The sequence below is a fragment of the Hyla sarda genome, chromosome 6 (genome assembly GCF_029499605.1).
Source record: "Hyla sarda isolate aHylSar1 chromosome 6, aHylSar1.hap1, whole genome shotgun sequence".
Lineage (NCBI taxonomy): Eukaryota > Metazoa > Chordata > Amphibia > Anura > Hylidae > Hyla > Hyla sarda.
Window position 1 is genome coordinate 285048013 of NC_079194.1, and position 15107 is coordinate 285063119.

Below are 15107 nucleotides of genomic sequence, written 5' to 3' on the forward strand. Positions count from 1 at the left end.
CATTTACTGGTAACCTTTTACTCTACTAATTGAAATTTTGAAGAGAAAAAAAATGTTTTTTTTTATATATACATATAGTTAAAAAAAAATATAAATAAAATTCAGACCAATTAAAACTAGCTTACATGTCATAAAAAAATAGTCGCACACAAATACTATGAATGTTTGGATGAAAGAGACGAGAGGCAGAGCGTCACAGCAATAGTGTCTACAAGTACAAGGTTCAAAACGTAAGGGTTCATAGTGAACCTGATAGGTGATTCATTCTGCCCCATCTGAGAATAGTCAGACAGGAGTCCTGGGAGAGAGTGAGAGTCCTTATCGCACCCACAGACTAATCGCTTTCTGTGAATGTACAGAGATGGATGTCAGTGCCTGTGTAGGACAGTGTTTCCCCAACCAGGGCACCTCCAGCTGCTGCAAAACTACAACTCCCAGCATGCCCGGACAGCCAACTCTTGATCAGGTGGCCAGGGAAGCTCCTGATATTCAGTGAATATTTAGCTTGCTTCAGTGTTTTCCAACCAGTGTGCCTCCAGCTGTTGCAAAACTACAACTCCCAGCATGCCCGGACAGCCGAAGGCTGTCCGGGCATGCTGGGAGTTGTAGTTTTGCAACAGCTGGGGGCACCCTGGTTGGGAAACACTGGTGTAGGAATAAGCAGGAGTCTCACTGTCGCTCCTAGGAGTCCTGATGGAATTTACTCTGCACTTCAAAGCAGAACACTCTTAGATAGGGCATCACGCCTGCTTTAGGTTTAATGTTCATTACATTTTATATAATTATATATAATTTTTTTACTATATATATATATATATATATATATATATATATATATGTGTATATATATATATATATATATATATATATATATATATATATTTATTATTTTTTTTACATATATGTAAAAAATTCATATATATATATATATATATACACACACAGCAACAAAAGTCTGTATTAAATATATATATATATATATATATATATATATATATATATATAGATATATAAAATGATATATAATTATATTCATATACATACACACAACTTCCACTGAATTCTCTAAATGTGTTGCGCACCGACTGCAAAGATTTCAGAGTTCTATCAGGAACAATGCTGTACGGAGACAACTAAGCAGCAAATAGATTGGGACTAGTGTAGAGGAACCCAATCAGCTTCCAAAGACCCCCTGAAAGAGATCCCTGGACTCTGATGATGAGTTGCGAGGGGATATTCCTCCATCTTTTTTTTTTTTTTTTTTTTACACTACTCTTTTAATACACAGGTCAGTAAAGATTGCACATGTGACAATGACTATAAACAAGACATAATGGTGCTCTACAAAAACCAGATGATCCTGTCTACACAATCCCCACTTCTATCTAAGACATGAAGGTTTTTGTGTGTATGTAATATATATATATATATATATATATATATATATATATATATATATATATATATATATATATATGAATATAGAGTAAAAGTTGCATGTTTCGTTTTGGCGTTATGCATCCAACTAACCAAAGTGATATTCTAGGCTGGAGAGAAAAGTAGAGTTTTCCTTAAGTTCTTCAAACTCCTTCTCCACTTGCCGTCTTATGTTCCTCACTCCTGGAATCACAACTGCTCTGTTGACGGGATTTGTCCGAGGTGCAGCCAATATTTGGCATGGAAGATTAAAAGAAAATTCTGAGAAGCATATGGGAATCACTCAAATGGAAGAAGATATATGGACTGGTTTTTTTTTCCTTCATCGTATCCTTTAAATGAACATATTTTAGGTGTCAAGTAAGCAGGCGGATCACTCAGTCTTACTAGGGGCATAAGAGACCATTTATCTTTCATAATATGTACACATGTAGCCCGTCCTGTTTTCGGATGTGTTTCAATGTTAAAACTGGGGATGAATAAAGTGGGAGTTACACACTCCGGTTCTTGTATCCAGAATAGTTTTTTTTGTACGGTGTATACACAGTTGTTTACAAAGTTAAAAAAATGAGCAAAACATTAGGGAAAGATTCAAGTGGAAAGTCACTTTATGAAGGCAACTTCTGGGATTTTACCCTCCGCCTGCAAAAAGGAAAAACAAAATCTCAGATATGTATACTTAAAAAATATAACAGTTTAACAAAGCAACAAGGCATAGGCAAGGCCAATTTACATTATATATACAGTAACCCCCCAACCTGCGATGGCCATCGCATTAACTGCTATTCGACAGCGCAAAATGCTTAAGCTGCTGTCTGATAGCCGTTTAAGCATCCCTGGCAGGTTAGCTCACCTATTCCCGCTGCTCCGGGTCCACTTCGCGATCCTCCGGCGTCTTCCGCATCTTCTCCAGGGTCCGGGCCTCGCTTTCCGGCGTCGTTATTACGTCACTACGCACGCCGTCCCGGCGCAGCAATGTAATAACGTCACCAGAAAGCGAGGCCCGGACACCGGAGAAGATGCGGAAGAAGCCGGAGGAACGCGAAGAAGACACCGGAGCAGTGGGACAGCATCGGGAGAGGTGAGGACCTGGTCCGGAGCGGCGGGGACAGGTGAGTACAGCTTCCTATACTTTACATTGCACGGATCCCTCAACATACGATGGATTTGACAAATGATGGGTCGTTTGGAACGAATTACCATCGTATGTTGAGGGACCACTGTAATTATATATATATATATATATATATATATATATATATATATATATATAATTAATATTATTTTTGACCCACTTTAAAAAGAAAAAGTTCTAGTCCAGAATATTAAAAGTAAAAGTAGGTGGTCTAAAAGGGGTTGGTCAATCTTAAAGGGGTACTCCGGCGCTAAGACATCTTATCCCCTATCCAACAAGCCGCTGGGGACCCCCGTGATCTTACACGCCGCACCCAGTTAGAATCAGTCCCCGGAGCGTGTTCGCTTGGCGATCACGGATAAGGAACATAGTGACTTTTAAATAGAAGTAATTTACAAATCTGTATAACTTTCTGGCACCAGTTGATTTAAAAAGAAAAAAAACAAAAAAAAGGTTTTCCCAGCGGAGTACCCCTTTAACTACATAGATGTTGCAGTTGCTATTGACCGCAGCATCTAAAGTGTTACACAGCCTCTGACCCAGCCCTCTGTTGGCAATGGCAGCTGTAATTAAAGGCCGGCACTCTGAGGCTAGGATACACAGGTTTTCTGGCTTTTTTTGAATACTGCCACTGCAGTTTTTGAGCCAAAGTCAAAAGTGGATGCAGCAGGAAGGAGAAGTACAAGTCCTTCTTTTATATTTCCCACGTGACGTCACGATCCTCCTGCCCCTGTATCGTGAGTCATCAGGCACGGAGTAAACTTCGCTCCCTGCAGCTGATGACAAGGGTGCTGCAGGAGGGATCGTGGGGGTCCCCAGTGGCAAGACCTCCGCGATCAGACATCTTATACCCTATCCTTTGGATAGGGAATAAGATGTCTAGGGGTGGCGTACCCCTTTAAGCATACCTAGGATAAATAGATATCAATGCTAAGATACGAACAACGTGGAAATAATATAAAGGGCAGACTAGACGGACCATCTGGTCTTTTTCTGCCATCAATTTATATTTTACTGTAGTCGCTGTCAATCTGTCCTTACCTTTAGCTTCATAAAAATCTGTGCTGCTTGCTCAAAGTCCCAACCATTGTCCTGAAGACACCTGTAAGGAAAGATGTGTGGTCATAAAGGGACATTATATAATATATATTATATATATATATTATATAATATATATATTATATTATATATATATTATATTATATATATATATATATATATATATATATATTATATAATATATATATATTATATATATATATATATATATATTATATATATATATATATTATATATATTATATAATATAATATATATATATATATATATATATATTATATAATATATCTATCTATCTATCTATCTATCTATCTATCTAGGCTCCTGCACCCCACCCACCTCTATTAGGTGTTGTGTAAGGTGTTGGATGTTGCAGACCTTGCAAGCCTGCTAACTGATTGCAAAGAGGCATATTCACAGTGTAGGGTCCATCCCAATGAGGTCACCTTATCGTGATGGGATGGTCCAAACTATTTGGCCGGCAAATCGTATGCTAAGTACCTCATTTTTCATAGTTTAGAAATATAGTATTTCATGTTTTATCTGTATCTTTGTTCTAGAAGTGTGCTGCTGTATTCTCCTGTTTATGTATATTCAGCCTAGCATCATGCACCTGTCCATGCAGTAGTTTCGGTATCAGTATGTGCTGGCCAACTTATCCTTGTTTGTGTTGACACATATACATTACATTATATTATATTAATATACAGTAACCCCCCGACTTCGCGATCCTCCGGTGTCTTGCGCATCTTCTCCAGGGTCCGGGCCTTGTTTCCAGCGTCGTTATTACGTCACTACGCACGCCGCGCATCAGCGTAATAACGTCACCAGAAAGCGAGGCCCGGACCCTGCGGAAGAAGCCGGAGGATCGCGAAGAAGACACCGGAGCAGCGGGACAGCATCGGGAGCCCCTGGGACAGCATCGGGAGCAGTGAGGACCTGGTCCGGAGCGGCGGGGACAGGTGAGTACAGCTTCCTATACTTTACATTGCACGGATGCCTCAACATACGATGGATTCGACAAACGATGGGTCGTTTGGAACGAATTACCATCGTATGTTGAGGGACCACTGTATGTGTATCTATATTTTATTTTAGACATACAACTTCAGGGCTTATTAAAACGGCTCTTATATTTTGTGCAATGAAAGAAAAATATGGATTACCTCAAAAACTGGGAAGGCTTTTCCTGCTTTGCTCTGAATAAGCAGATTTCAGTTCCAAGAATGACTTACTAATGGCAAATACAACAAGTAAACAAACATAAAACAAACAAATAAAAAAAACTCACTTCTGAGACCATTCTGCATTCATTTGAGAAAATAGTGAGAATGCTTGCACCACATCTTGCGGTACTGGAGCTAGGGCAGGTACTGGGCTGCTGGAGGGGGTAGGCGCTGGGGTGGCAAATGCTTTTCGGATCTCATCTGTGGTGGCGTTTCTTATAAACTGTTCATCGTTCACTAAAAGGAGCCTGAGGGCAACAAGCAAATGTTTACAATACAAATCACTGATTGTTATAACAAAGTAACCCTGAAACATAATAAATCTTCAGCAAAGCAAACACTTACCAGCTAAAAATAAGTAAATAAAATAAATAAATGAATAAAAACCCACACTTGGGCCATATTTGGTTGCATGACCGTGTGGTAGAGGAAGACGTGCGCATTTGGCGCAAGCGCGATTGTAGCTAAATGCAGACAGTATGTGACATTGTAGTTCTATTCTAATACAATAAGTATTTAGAATCCCAAATACATCTTTAGTGAACTACAGGTAGCAGTATTCTAATAAGAAATGGAAAAAACACTACAGACCTTATAGATAAAGTTTCGGTGATTCTGACTTACCCCCCATCAGCGCCTGGCACAGCTATGAACACCCGTGTGAAAGCACGGACAGGGTCATTAGATTGTCCCTCAACTACGGGAGTAAGAAAATCAGATATCAGTTCATATTTTGTATAGATGTGCGACTCATATTATTCAACTATACCAGTGTTTTCCAAACAGTGTGTCTCCAGCTGTTGCAAAACTACAATTCCCAGCATGCCCGGACAGCCATAGGCTGTCCGGGCATGCTGGGAGTTGTAGTTTTGCAACAGCTGGAGACACACTGTTTGGAAAACACTTAACTATATGGATGTGTGAAGGCAAGCAGGGGACTTTGAGCTCTACAAAATTAAACAGCACCGACTAAAGTTTTATCGTACAATACAGGACATACAGCATAACCTTTCACTTTTTGTGCAATATTAGTCCTGCAAGTCGGATTTGTGGCTTTGTAAATCACTAGAGATGAGCGAACTTACAGTAAATTCGATTCGTCACGAACTTCTCGGCTCGGCAGTTGATGACTTTTCCTGCGTAAATTAGTTCAGCCTTCAGGTGCTCCCGTGGGCTGGAAAAGGTGGATACAGTCCTAGGAAAGAGTCTCCTAGGAATCTATCCACCTTTTCCAGCCCACCGGAGCACCGGAAAGCTGAACTAATTTATGCAGGAAAAGTCATCAACTGCCGAGCGGAGAAGTACATGACGAATCGAATTTACTGTAAGTTCGCTCATCTCTATAAATCACATTTAGGCTGCATTCACACCACGTTTTTGCTATTCAGTTCCCGTATACGTTTTTCAATGTGAAAACCGTATGCATTGACTCTCCATTGAAAACCTTATCAGGTTGTGTCCGTTTTGCATCCTGTACGGTTTTGTAAGTTTTTTTTCCCGTACCCAAAACCGTAGCCTACTAAAGGTTTTTGATCTGGGTGAAAAACCGTATTAAAAACCAAAATACGTGTTTTTTTTTTTTTTTTTTTTTTTTTAAACAAGGGAGTCCATGGGAACCATACAGAACCGTATGTGCGTACGGTTCCATCCGGTTTTTGACTTTGCATAGTTTTTCTTCTTGGAATTTCAATAAAACAAGTGAAACTTTATTCATAATGGAGTGAAAAGTTTAAAATGTATACTTTTTTTTTTCTTTAAAAAACAGATGCAACCGGACATCATTTTTTAAACCGTATACGGTTTAAAATTTGTACACACGTTTTGATACAGTTAAGTTTTGATACAGTTTTTCATCAAAACTGATACGGGAACTGTATTGCAAAAACGTGGTGTGAATGCAGCCTTACACTATATTCATATCAACACTAGTTTGCACACAATGGATCATAGAAGCTATTTTCTCAAATAAATATAGAGTACACTCACCTTTAAATACACCATTCACCACAAAACTTAGCAGGGTGTTCTGTAAGAAGGAAATAAAATTCCATTAGTGATCATTTGGATTGTAAGGCTGGGTCCATATACAGCAGAATTTTTCACTCACTACGTGCAGATTTCAAGGGATTCGCCCCTTAACGACGCATGACGTATATTTACGTCCTGCGCCGGCTCCCGCGATATGAAGCGGGATCGCGCCGCGATTCTGCATCATATCGCTTCGGTCCCAGGGCTCATCAACGGCCGGGACCCGCGGCTAATACCACACATCGCCGATCGCGGCGATGTGCGGTATTAACCCTTTAGAAGCGGCGGTCAAAGCTGACCGCCGCTTCTAAAGTGAAACTGAAAGTATCCCGGCTGCTCAGTCGGGCTGTTCGGGACCGCCGCGGTGAAATCGTGGCGTCCCGAACAGCTGATCGGACACCGGGAGGGCCCTTACCTGCCTCCTCGGTGTCCGATCGACGAATGACTGCTCCGTGCCTGAGATCCAGGCAGGAGCAGTCAAGCGCCGATAATGCTGATCACAGGCGTGTTAATACACACCAGTGATCAGCATAGGAGATCAGTGTGTGCAGTGTTATAGGTCCCTATGGGACCTATAACACTGCAAAAAAAATGTAAAAAAAAGTGTTAATAAAGGTCATTTAACCCCTTCCCTAATAAAAGTTTGAATCACCCCCCTTTTCCCATAAAAAAAATAAAACAGTGTAAAAAAAAATAAATAAATAAACATATGTGGTATCGCCGCGTGCGTAAATGTCCAAACTATAAAAATATATCATTAATTAAACCGCACGGTCAATGGCGTACGCGCAAAAAAATTCCAAAGTCAAAAAAAGCGTATTTTGGACACTTTTTATACCATTAAAAAAAATGAATAAAAAGTGATCAAAAAGTCCAATCAAAACAAAAATCATACCGATAAAAACTTCAGATCACGGCGCAAAAAATGAGTCCTCATACCGCCACGTACGTGGAAAAATAAAAAAGTTATAGGGGTCAGAAGATGACATTTTTAAACGTATAAATTTTCCTGCATGTAGTTATGATTTTTTCCAGAAGTGCGACAAAATCAAACCTATATAAGTAGGGTATCATTTTAACCGTATGGACCTACAGAATAATGATAAGGTGTAATTTTTACCGAAATATGCACTGCGTCGATTTTGTCGCACAATGATTTTTTTTTCCGTTTCGCCGTGCATTTTTGGGTAAAATGACTAATGTCACTGCAAAGTAGAATTGGTGACGCAAAAAATAAGCCATAATATGGATTTTTAGGTGGAAAATTGAAAGGGTTATGATTTTTAAAAGGTAAGGAGGAAAAAACGAAAGTGCAAAAACGGAAAAACCCTGAGTCCTTAAGGGGTTAAAGGGGTACTCCGGTGAAAAACATTTTTTTTTTCATATTAACTGGCTCCAGAAAGTTAAACAGATTTGTAAATTGCTTTTATTAAAAAAAAAAAAAAAAAAAATCTTAATCCTACCAGTACTTTCCAGCTGCTAAATTTGAGTTCTTTTCTTTCTGTCCACAGTGCTCTCTTTTGACACCTCTGTCTGTCTCAGGAACTGTCCAGAGTAGAAGCAAATCCCCATAGCAAATCTCTATGCTCTGGACAATTCCTGAGACAGACAGTAGTGGCAGCAGAGAGCACTGTGGTCAGACAGAAAACAACAACTCAACTTCAGCAGCTGATAAGTACTGGTAGGATTAAGATTTGTTTTATTTTTTACTAGAAGTAATTCACAAATCTGTTTAACTTTCTGGAGCCAGTTGATTTTTTACACCGGAATACCCCTTAAAACATTGAAGGTCAATCCCACAGCATTTCAACACATGAATGAGCATGCTGTGGATTTAGAGAAGAATAAAGACCATCATATCTTAGGATGAATACATTAATTCTTATTGTAGATTCACCACCCACATCTATTGGATGTTTGGTTCAAGCATCTACTGCTCTTTTATCATAATAGTAATTTCTGCCACTGTTTCTTGTGTCCGACCAACCTCAGATTGTGCCCCCTTGTCAGGGATCACTACCCCGATATGTCCTTTTCCCCTGACGTCTTTGCTAACACGACATAAAAAGGAGAAGTGCGATGACGTACAACCTATCTCCTTATCCAAAGGATAGGGGTTAAGACTGCCATCTCCTGCATGGCACCCTGGCACCTCTCTCTAGGAACAGAGTGTGTCAACCACCGCATGAATCGGCGTCTGTCACGCCCCCTCCATATCTCCCTATGGGAGAGCCAGAGATACCCAAATGCAGAGATACCACCCTACTCCTATTAAAATATCCTTTCAGGATTTTTCTCATACATGTAAAACGTAGTTTTCAAAACCGCAGCAACTTTTGTTGTAAAATGTATATTAATTTGTGGTGTGGAATCCTCCATATCTAAACTTACCCTAACTGAAACCAAGCTTAAAACATGGACAGGTTGTTTTAACAAAAAAGGTCAAAACTATGGATCACGATGAGCAAGGGCAAAAAAAAACTAAAAAAAACACAATCTTTCGAATATATATACGGTATATAACCGTATTTAGGAGGACAGGTGACTCATAAATAATTGGTTTAAAAAAAAATATATAAATATCACAATGTAGAAATAAGGCATAAAAACTACTCACAGACTGAGCAGTGACGTCTACCACAAAGGAGTTCAGATCGTGCTGCGTACGAGGGAGCTCGCTGAGGAAGCTAACAACTTTAAGGCGTCTGTGGTTCAATAGTTTAAAGCGGAGCCCTAAAGAAAATGAAAAAAACAACAGCTTTATTTTTACAGGAATAAGATTCTAATATATTTTCGTCAAAACAAAAAACACAAAAACAGAGTAATCACTATTTCCTTCCACCTGGGAGAACCATGTCATTTCCTCTATATATACTCAGACAAATGTGGTTTTATTTTATGTACGATTAAGCGTGCTAACGCACCTGAAACGCGTTACATTATGACCCCTGCTATGGCATTTTAAGCATTAAAGAATCTGTTTTGCATGAACCTTGGCGCTGGACATCCAGTTTTTTATTTTACAAAAACAGAACAGTATTCTTACCTGGATCACGTAATCTTTTTATATTTCTGCTGCCATTGAAGTACTCCCCGAGGCTGCTCCTATTAGGAGACAATTTACATTAGAAACAAAGGGAAACAAAAAACTGATGAAGAAACGGAGGAAGAAGAATGACTGACCTTGATGGGTTCTGTCCCATCAGACTAGGAATGCTGAGTGAACAGCAGGCTTCATCGTGGTAAATATTAAGGAGGCCCTGACGATCTTCACTGTCGTAGCAGGCATAATATCTGCAGAAGGTAAAACACAGGCCACAAATGTTTAGAAGGGGGGGAAGTAACTCTGCTCATAAGCAACACTGAATAAAAAGCCAACATAAAAGGCTTAGTGACACTGGTAGACAGTGAACCTATTGTTAGTGACTAGTCCAGTGTTTTCCAACCGGGGTGCCTCCAGCTGTCGCAAAACTACAACTCCCAGCATGCCCGGACAGCCAACGGCTGTCCGGGCATGCTGGGAGCTGTAGTTTTGCAACAGCTGGAGGTACCCTGGTTGGGAAACACTGGACTAGTGCCAGGAAATAGAATCACTGGATGCATCAGAAGACATAAAGGCTCATGACAAGAATATATTTTGCCTCTATACAAATTAACCAAAAAACAACAGGGAAAGTATAAGGAAGTGATGACGCTAAAGTAGCCCCAGTAAAATATTCAGCATAGTATGGTGAAGTCCATGCATGACATATAAACCAGAAAAGAACAAAAATAAAAAAAATTCACATATATGAAAATAGCCATAAAAAGTAGATTTTTTAATACTTACAGTAAAATCTCTCTCGGAGGATCCATTGGGGGACACAGGAACCGTGGGTATATCTTGCAGCCACTAGGAGGCTGACACTAGGCAATAACAAAAAAGAAGTCGCCCCCTCCTGGCAGGATATACCCCGCCCACTGACTCTGAATCAGTTTAGTCCCAAAGCAGTAGGAGGGAACTGATATAAACAGAAGTCCGATTAAGGCAGAGACAAAAATAACCGAACAAACCCACTAGGCAACAGACCCTCAGGTCAACAAACTAATAAGCAATGGGGTGGGTGCTTTGTCCCCCAATGGATCCTCAGAGAAAGATTTTACAGTAAGTATAAAAAAAAAAAAAAAATCTACTTTTCTCGTTCGGCTCCATTGGGGGACACAGGAACCGTGGGACGTACCAAAGCAGTCCCCAGGGTGGGAAGCAAAACACAGCCAGAGAAAAATCAGGCGGAAGGCAACGCCACTACCGCCTGCAACACTTTACGCCCAAACCCAGCATCAGCAGATGAGGAACTGTGTACTTGGTAGAATTTGGTAAATGTGTGCATGTGGCCACCTTACATACCTGTGAAGCTGAAGCCCTGTAAAAAACCGCCCAGGAGGCCCCAACAGAACGGGTGGAATGTGCCGTAACTGGAAAGGAGGAACCTTCCCTTTAGAACGATAGGCCTCCAAGATGGCAGAACGAATCCACCGGGAGATGGTCGCCTTAGAAGCCCCTTGCGCTGGCCTTCAGGAATCACGAACAGAGAATCACTGCGCTGAAAGGAAGAGGTAGCGGAGAGAGAGACTCGAAGAGTCCTGACCACATCCAATTTGTGGAGAGAATGCTCCTTAGGGTGAGGAGGGGCCAGGCAGAAAGAGGGAAGGACCTTAGGGAGAAAGGACGGCACTGTCCGAAGCACAGCCTTGTCCTGATGAAGGACAAGAAAAGTAAGGCGGCAGAAGAGAGACGCCAATTCAGACACTCGCCGAATGGAGGCAACAGCGATGAGAAAGTACACCTTCCAAGAAAGGAAGCGGGGAGATACCTCTCTGAGGGGCTCAAATCGGGAACCCTGCAAGGCGCTGACTACCAGATGCATGTCCCAAGGCGTAGTGGGGGACCTGTATGGAGGAGTCTAGTGAGCCACACCTTGAAGGAAGCTGCCCTTTAAGGGAACTGAGCGCCAGACGTGTTTCCAGACCCAACTGCAGAAAGGAAAGCAGGTTTGGCAAAAAATAAATAAATAAGACACAAAGACCAAGCCTCGCACCAATGAAAGTAGGCACGCCAGGTTCGATGGTAGATCTGGCAGAGGATGGCTTACGCGCTCGAAGCATTGTGCGAATGACCCAGACAGAGAAACCTCAAGCCCTTAGAACCACCATTTCAAGCGCCACGCCGTCAAACACAGCGGCAGTGAATTAGGGTGGCAGAGAGGACCTTGAAACAGAAGGCCAGGATGGTCCGGAAGCTGTATGGGGACATCCGCTACTAGACGAACTAGGTCGGCGAACCATGAGTGCTGGGGCCAATCCGGAGCCACAAGAATTGCTGAGACTCCTTCCGCCTTGAGCTTCCTCACTACCCTGGGCAGAAGGGGAAGCTGGGGGAAGAGTAAGGAAGGGCGAACTGTGCCCAGTGAATGACCAACGCATTCACGGCCCGAGCTAGATTGCTGCGAACACTGCAAATTGCTGCTAACACCTCCGGGTAAAGAGACCACTCCCCGGGGTCGGGAGAGGAGAGACTTAGAAAGTCCGCTTCCAAATTGTCCACCCCCGGAATGTGGATCGCCGAGATGGAGGGAACCTGACGTTCCACCCAGACCAGAATCCTTGTCACCTGCGCCATTGTCAAGAGGCTGCGATTGATATAAGCCATTGCTGTGGCGTTGTCCGTCTGAGCTTGAAAAGGACGACCTCGGAGGGACGACTCCAAGTGGAGGAGACAAAGAAAAATGTCCCAAAGTTCTAGCACATTGATGGGAAGAGGAGCTTCCTGGGGAGACAAACGTCCCTGAACCGGCCGGTCCTGATGACCTGACCCGACCCCCCCCCCCCCCCCCCCCCACGCCGAAGATACTCCCATCTGTCGTCACAGAGGGAGAAACGAGCATCCCTCCTGGAGAAGAGGGGAGCGGAGCCACCAAAGTAGAGACTGGCGAGCTGCAAGGGGCAGACTGATCCAGCGGTGGAGGGACAGAGGAGATTTGTCCCATCGGGACAGGATGGCCCACTGTAGAGGGCAGCACCGGAACTGAGCAAAGGGAACGGCTTCCATGGCCACCACCATCCTGCCCAGCACGGCCATGCAAGAACGGATGGCCACTGGTTCCGGGCGGCGCACGGGGAGAATCCCGGACAGCAGAGCACTCCGCTTGTCCGGAGGAAGAACTCGAGCCCTTGCGGTGTTGAAAAGAAGCCTCAGAAAAAACAGTGAGAGGGAGAGGGGTTGTATTTCTCCCGATTGATCACCCAGCTGAAACTGGTCAGGGTCTGAATGTTGAGACTCTTGATTTTGGGCCGAGGATGGAGCCTTGATCAACAGGTCATCCAGATAAGGAAGTACCGACACTCTAAGAGAATGAAAAATAGCAATCATCGTTGCCAAGACCTTGGTGAAGACCCTGGGAGCCGTGGCCAGTCCGAAGGGCAGAGCCACAAACTGAAAATGTCCTGCAGGGACGGCAAACCGAAGGAACCATTGGTGGGCCGGAAAAATGGGGATGTGGAGGTAAGCATCCCGGATGTCCACCAAAGACAGAAATTTGCCCTGATCCATAGACGCAACGACCGCACGGAGAGATTCCATTTGGAAGTGCTGCAGACGCAGGTGCAGATTGAGGAGCTTCAAATCGAGAATCGGACATACCGTTCCTCCTTTTTTGGGAACGACAAACAGATTTGAATAAAACCCCAAAAGACGTTCATGGGGTGGAACTGGCACCATTATCCCCTGTGCAAGGGGGGTGTGGAGTGCCGACTGAAAAGCCGCAGCCAGGGCAGGAGAGCAGGGAGGACGGGACTGGAAAAGACGATCCAGGGGAAATGAACCAAACTCTATTCAGAAGCAGTCGGAACTACGCCCCGAAACCAGGAATCCTCAAGCTGCGCCAACCAAACATTGTGAAAGAGGGACAGGCGACCAGCCACCCGAGAGGAAGACTGATTGAGGCTCCCCTTCAGGCAGAGGTAGTTTTGCAGGTACCCGGTTTGGCGGAAAAACATCCAGAACGACCGTCCTGCTTCCAGGAGGGACGCGCTTTGAAGGAAGGAGCCTTCAGAGACTGTGAAGCCGCTGGCTTGTCCTGGCAGGCGCGAGGCAAAGGGCCAAAAAGAGGAAAACTTGTGGCGAGAATCGGCACGACGTGCCTTATTCTGAGGAAGCAGAGAGCTCTTACCGCCAGTAGCCTCAGAAATAATTTCATCCAGGCGTTTTCCAAAAAGACGGCCACCAGGAAAAGGCATCTCAGTGAGAGATTTCTTGGAGGCTGTATCGGCATTCTAGGCCTTCAGCAACAGAGCGGCGGATAGCAACCAAATTGCCCAAGGTAAAGGCCGCACAACGTGCGGACTCTAGAGACGCCGAGCACAGACAATCACCAGCGTTGGAGATCTGGAGAGCCAGGTTATCTGGAGGATCCCCAGGTAAAACGCCTTGGCGAAGTTGGGAAGCCCAGGCTGACAACCCCTTGGACACCCAGGTTGCGGCAAACGCTGGAAGCAAGGTTGAACCTACTGCTTCAAAAAGCAAATTTTGCCAGGTTCTCAATCCGCTTGTCCACATGATCCTTGAAAGAAGCCACATCAGAGGAAGAGTGGTGGACTTGGATAGGCATAGAGGAAGAGTGGTGGACTTGGATAGGCGAGAGACTGGAGGGTCCACTGTAGGTGGGGAGGTCCATTCGGAGGCCAGGTCCTGGGCAAATGGAAACATAGCCTGCAGCCGGTTGGACCCCTGAAAGCGTTTTTCAGGATGTTTCCAAGCTGCAATCAGTAGGTCATCAAACTCTGCTTAAGTACTGAAGACCTTGGGAATGCGCCGAGTGCGGCGGAAGAAAACTTCTGGAGCAGGGTCTGAAGTACAAAGGTCCTGTAGGTGAAAGATGTCCCTGACAGCTGACACCAAACTGTCCATGGATGACAGCTCCTCGGCTTCCAAGTGCGGATAAGAGTCAGCATCCCCCAGTTCCCCAGGAGACCGGGAACGGGCAGTGGAAGCACCAGATCCAGGTGTAGGAGACCTGGAACGGCGGGCCGGAGATGCTGACTGGTAGATTGGGATAAGGAGCGAGAGCAGTGTGAAGCCGTCCCATCAGGTGAGGCGTTTGAGTAAATGACCCTAGGGCGCTTGTAAAGGCGCTGGGTGGGACGGCTAGAGGAGGTTGAACAAGAAGGGCGCACGGAGGACCACT

The 15107-nt window shown here is 43.7% G+C and overlaps 1 protein-coding gene across 1 annotated transcript in view; it reads right to left on the minus strand.

The window, feature by feature from the left end:
* Positions 1–991: 991 nt before the first annotated feature.
* NXF1 (nuclear RNA export factor 1) overlaps positions 992–15107 on the minus strand; it is a 69342-nt gene continuing 55226 nt past the window's right edge. The window contains exons 14-21 of the mRNA XM_056527555.1: positions 10069–10179; positions 9932–9990; positions 9503–9618; positions 6844–6883; positions 5482–5554; positions 4923–5105; positions 3614–3674; positions 992–2079 (exon numbers count right to left, since the gene is read on the minus strand). Coding sequence (XP_056383530.1) covers positions 2041–2079; positions 3614–3674; positions 4923–5105; positions 5482–5554; positions 6844–6883; positions 9503–9618; positions 9932–9990; positions 10069–10179 — 682 coding nt within the window. The 3' untranslated portion in view covers positions 992–2040. The remainder of the gene's footprint in view (positions 2080–3613; positions 3675–4922; positions 5106–5481; positions 5555–6843; positions 6884–9502; positions 9619–9931; positions 9991–10068; positions 10180–15107) is intronic.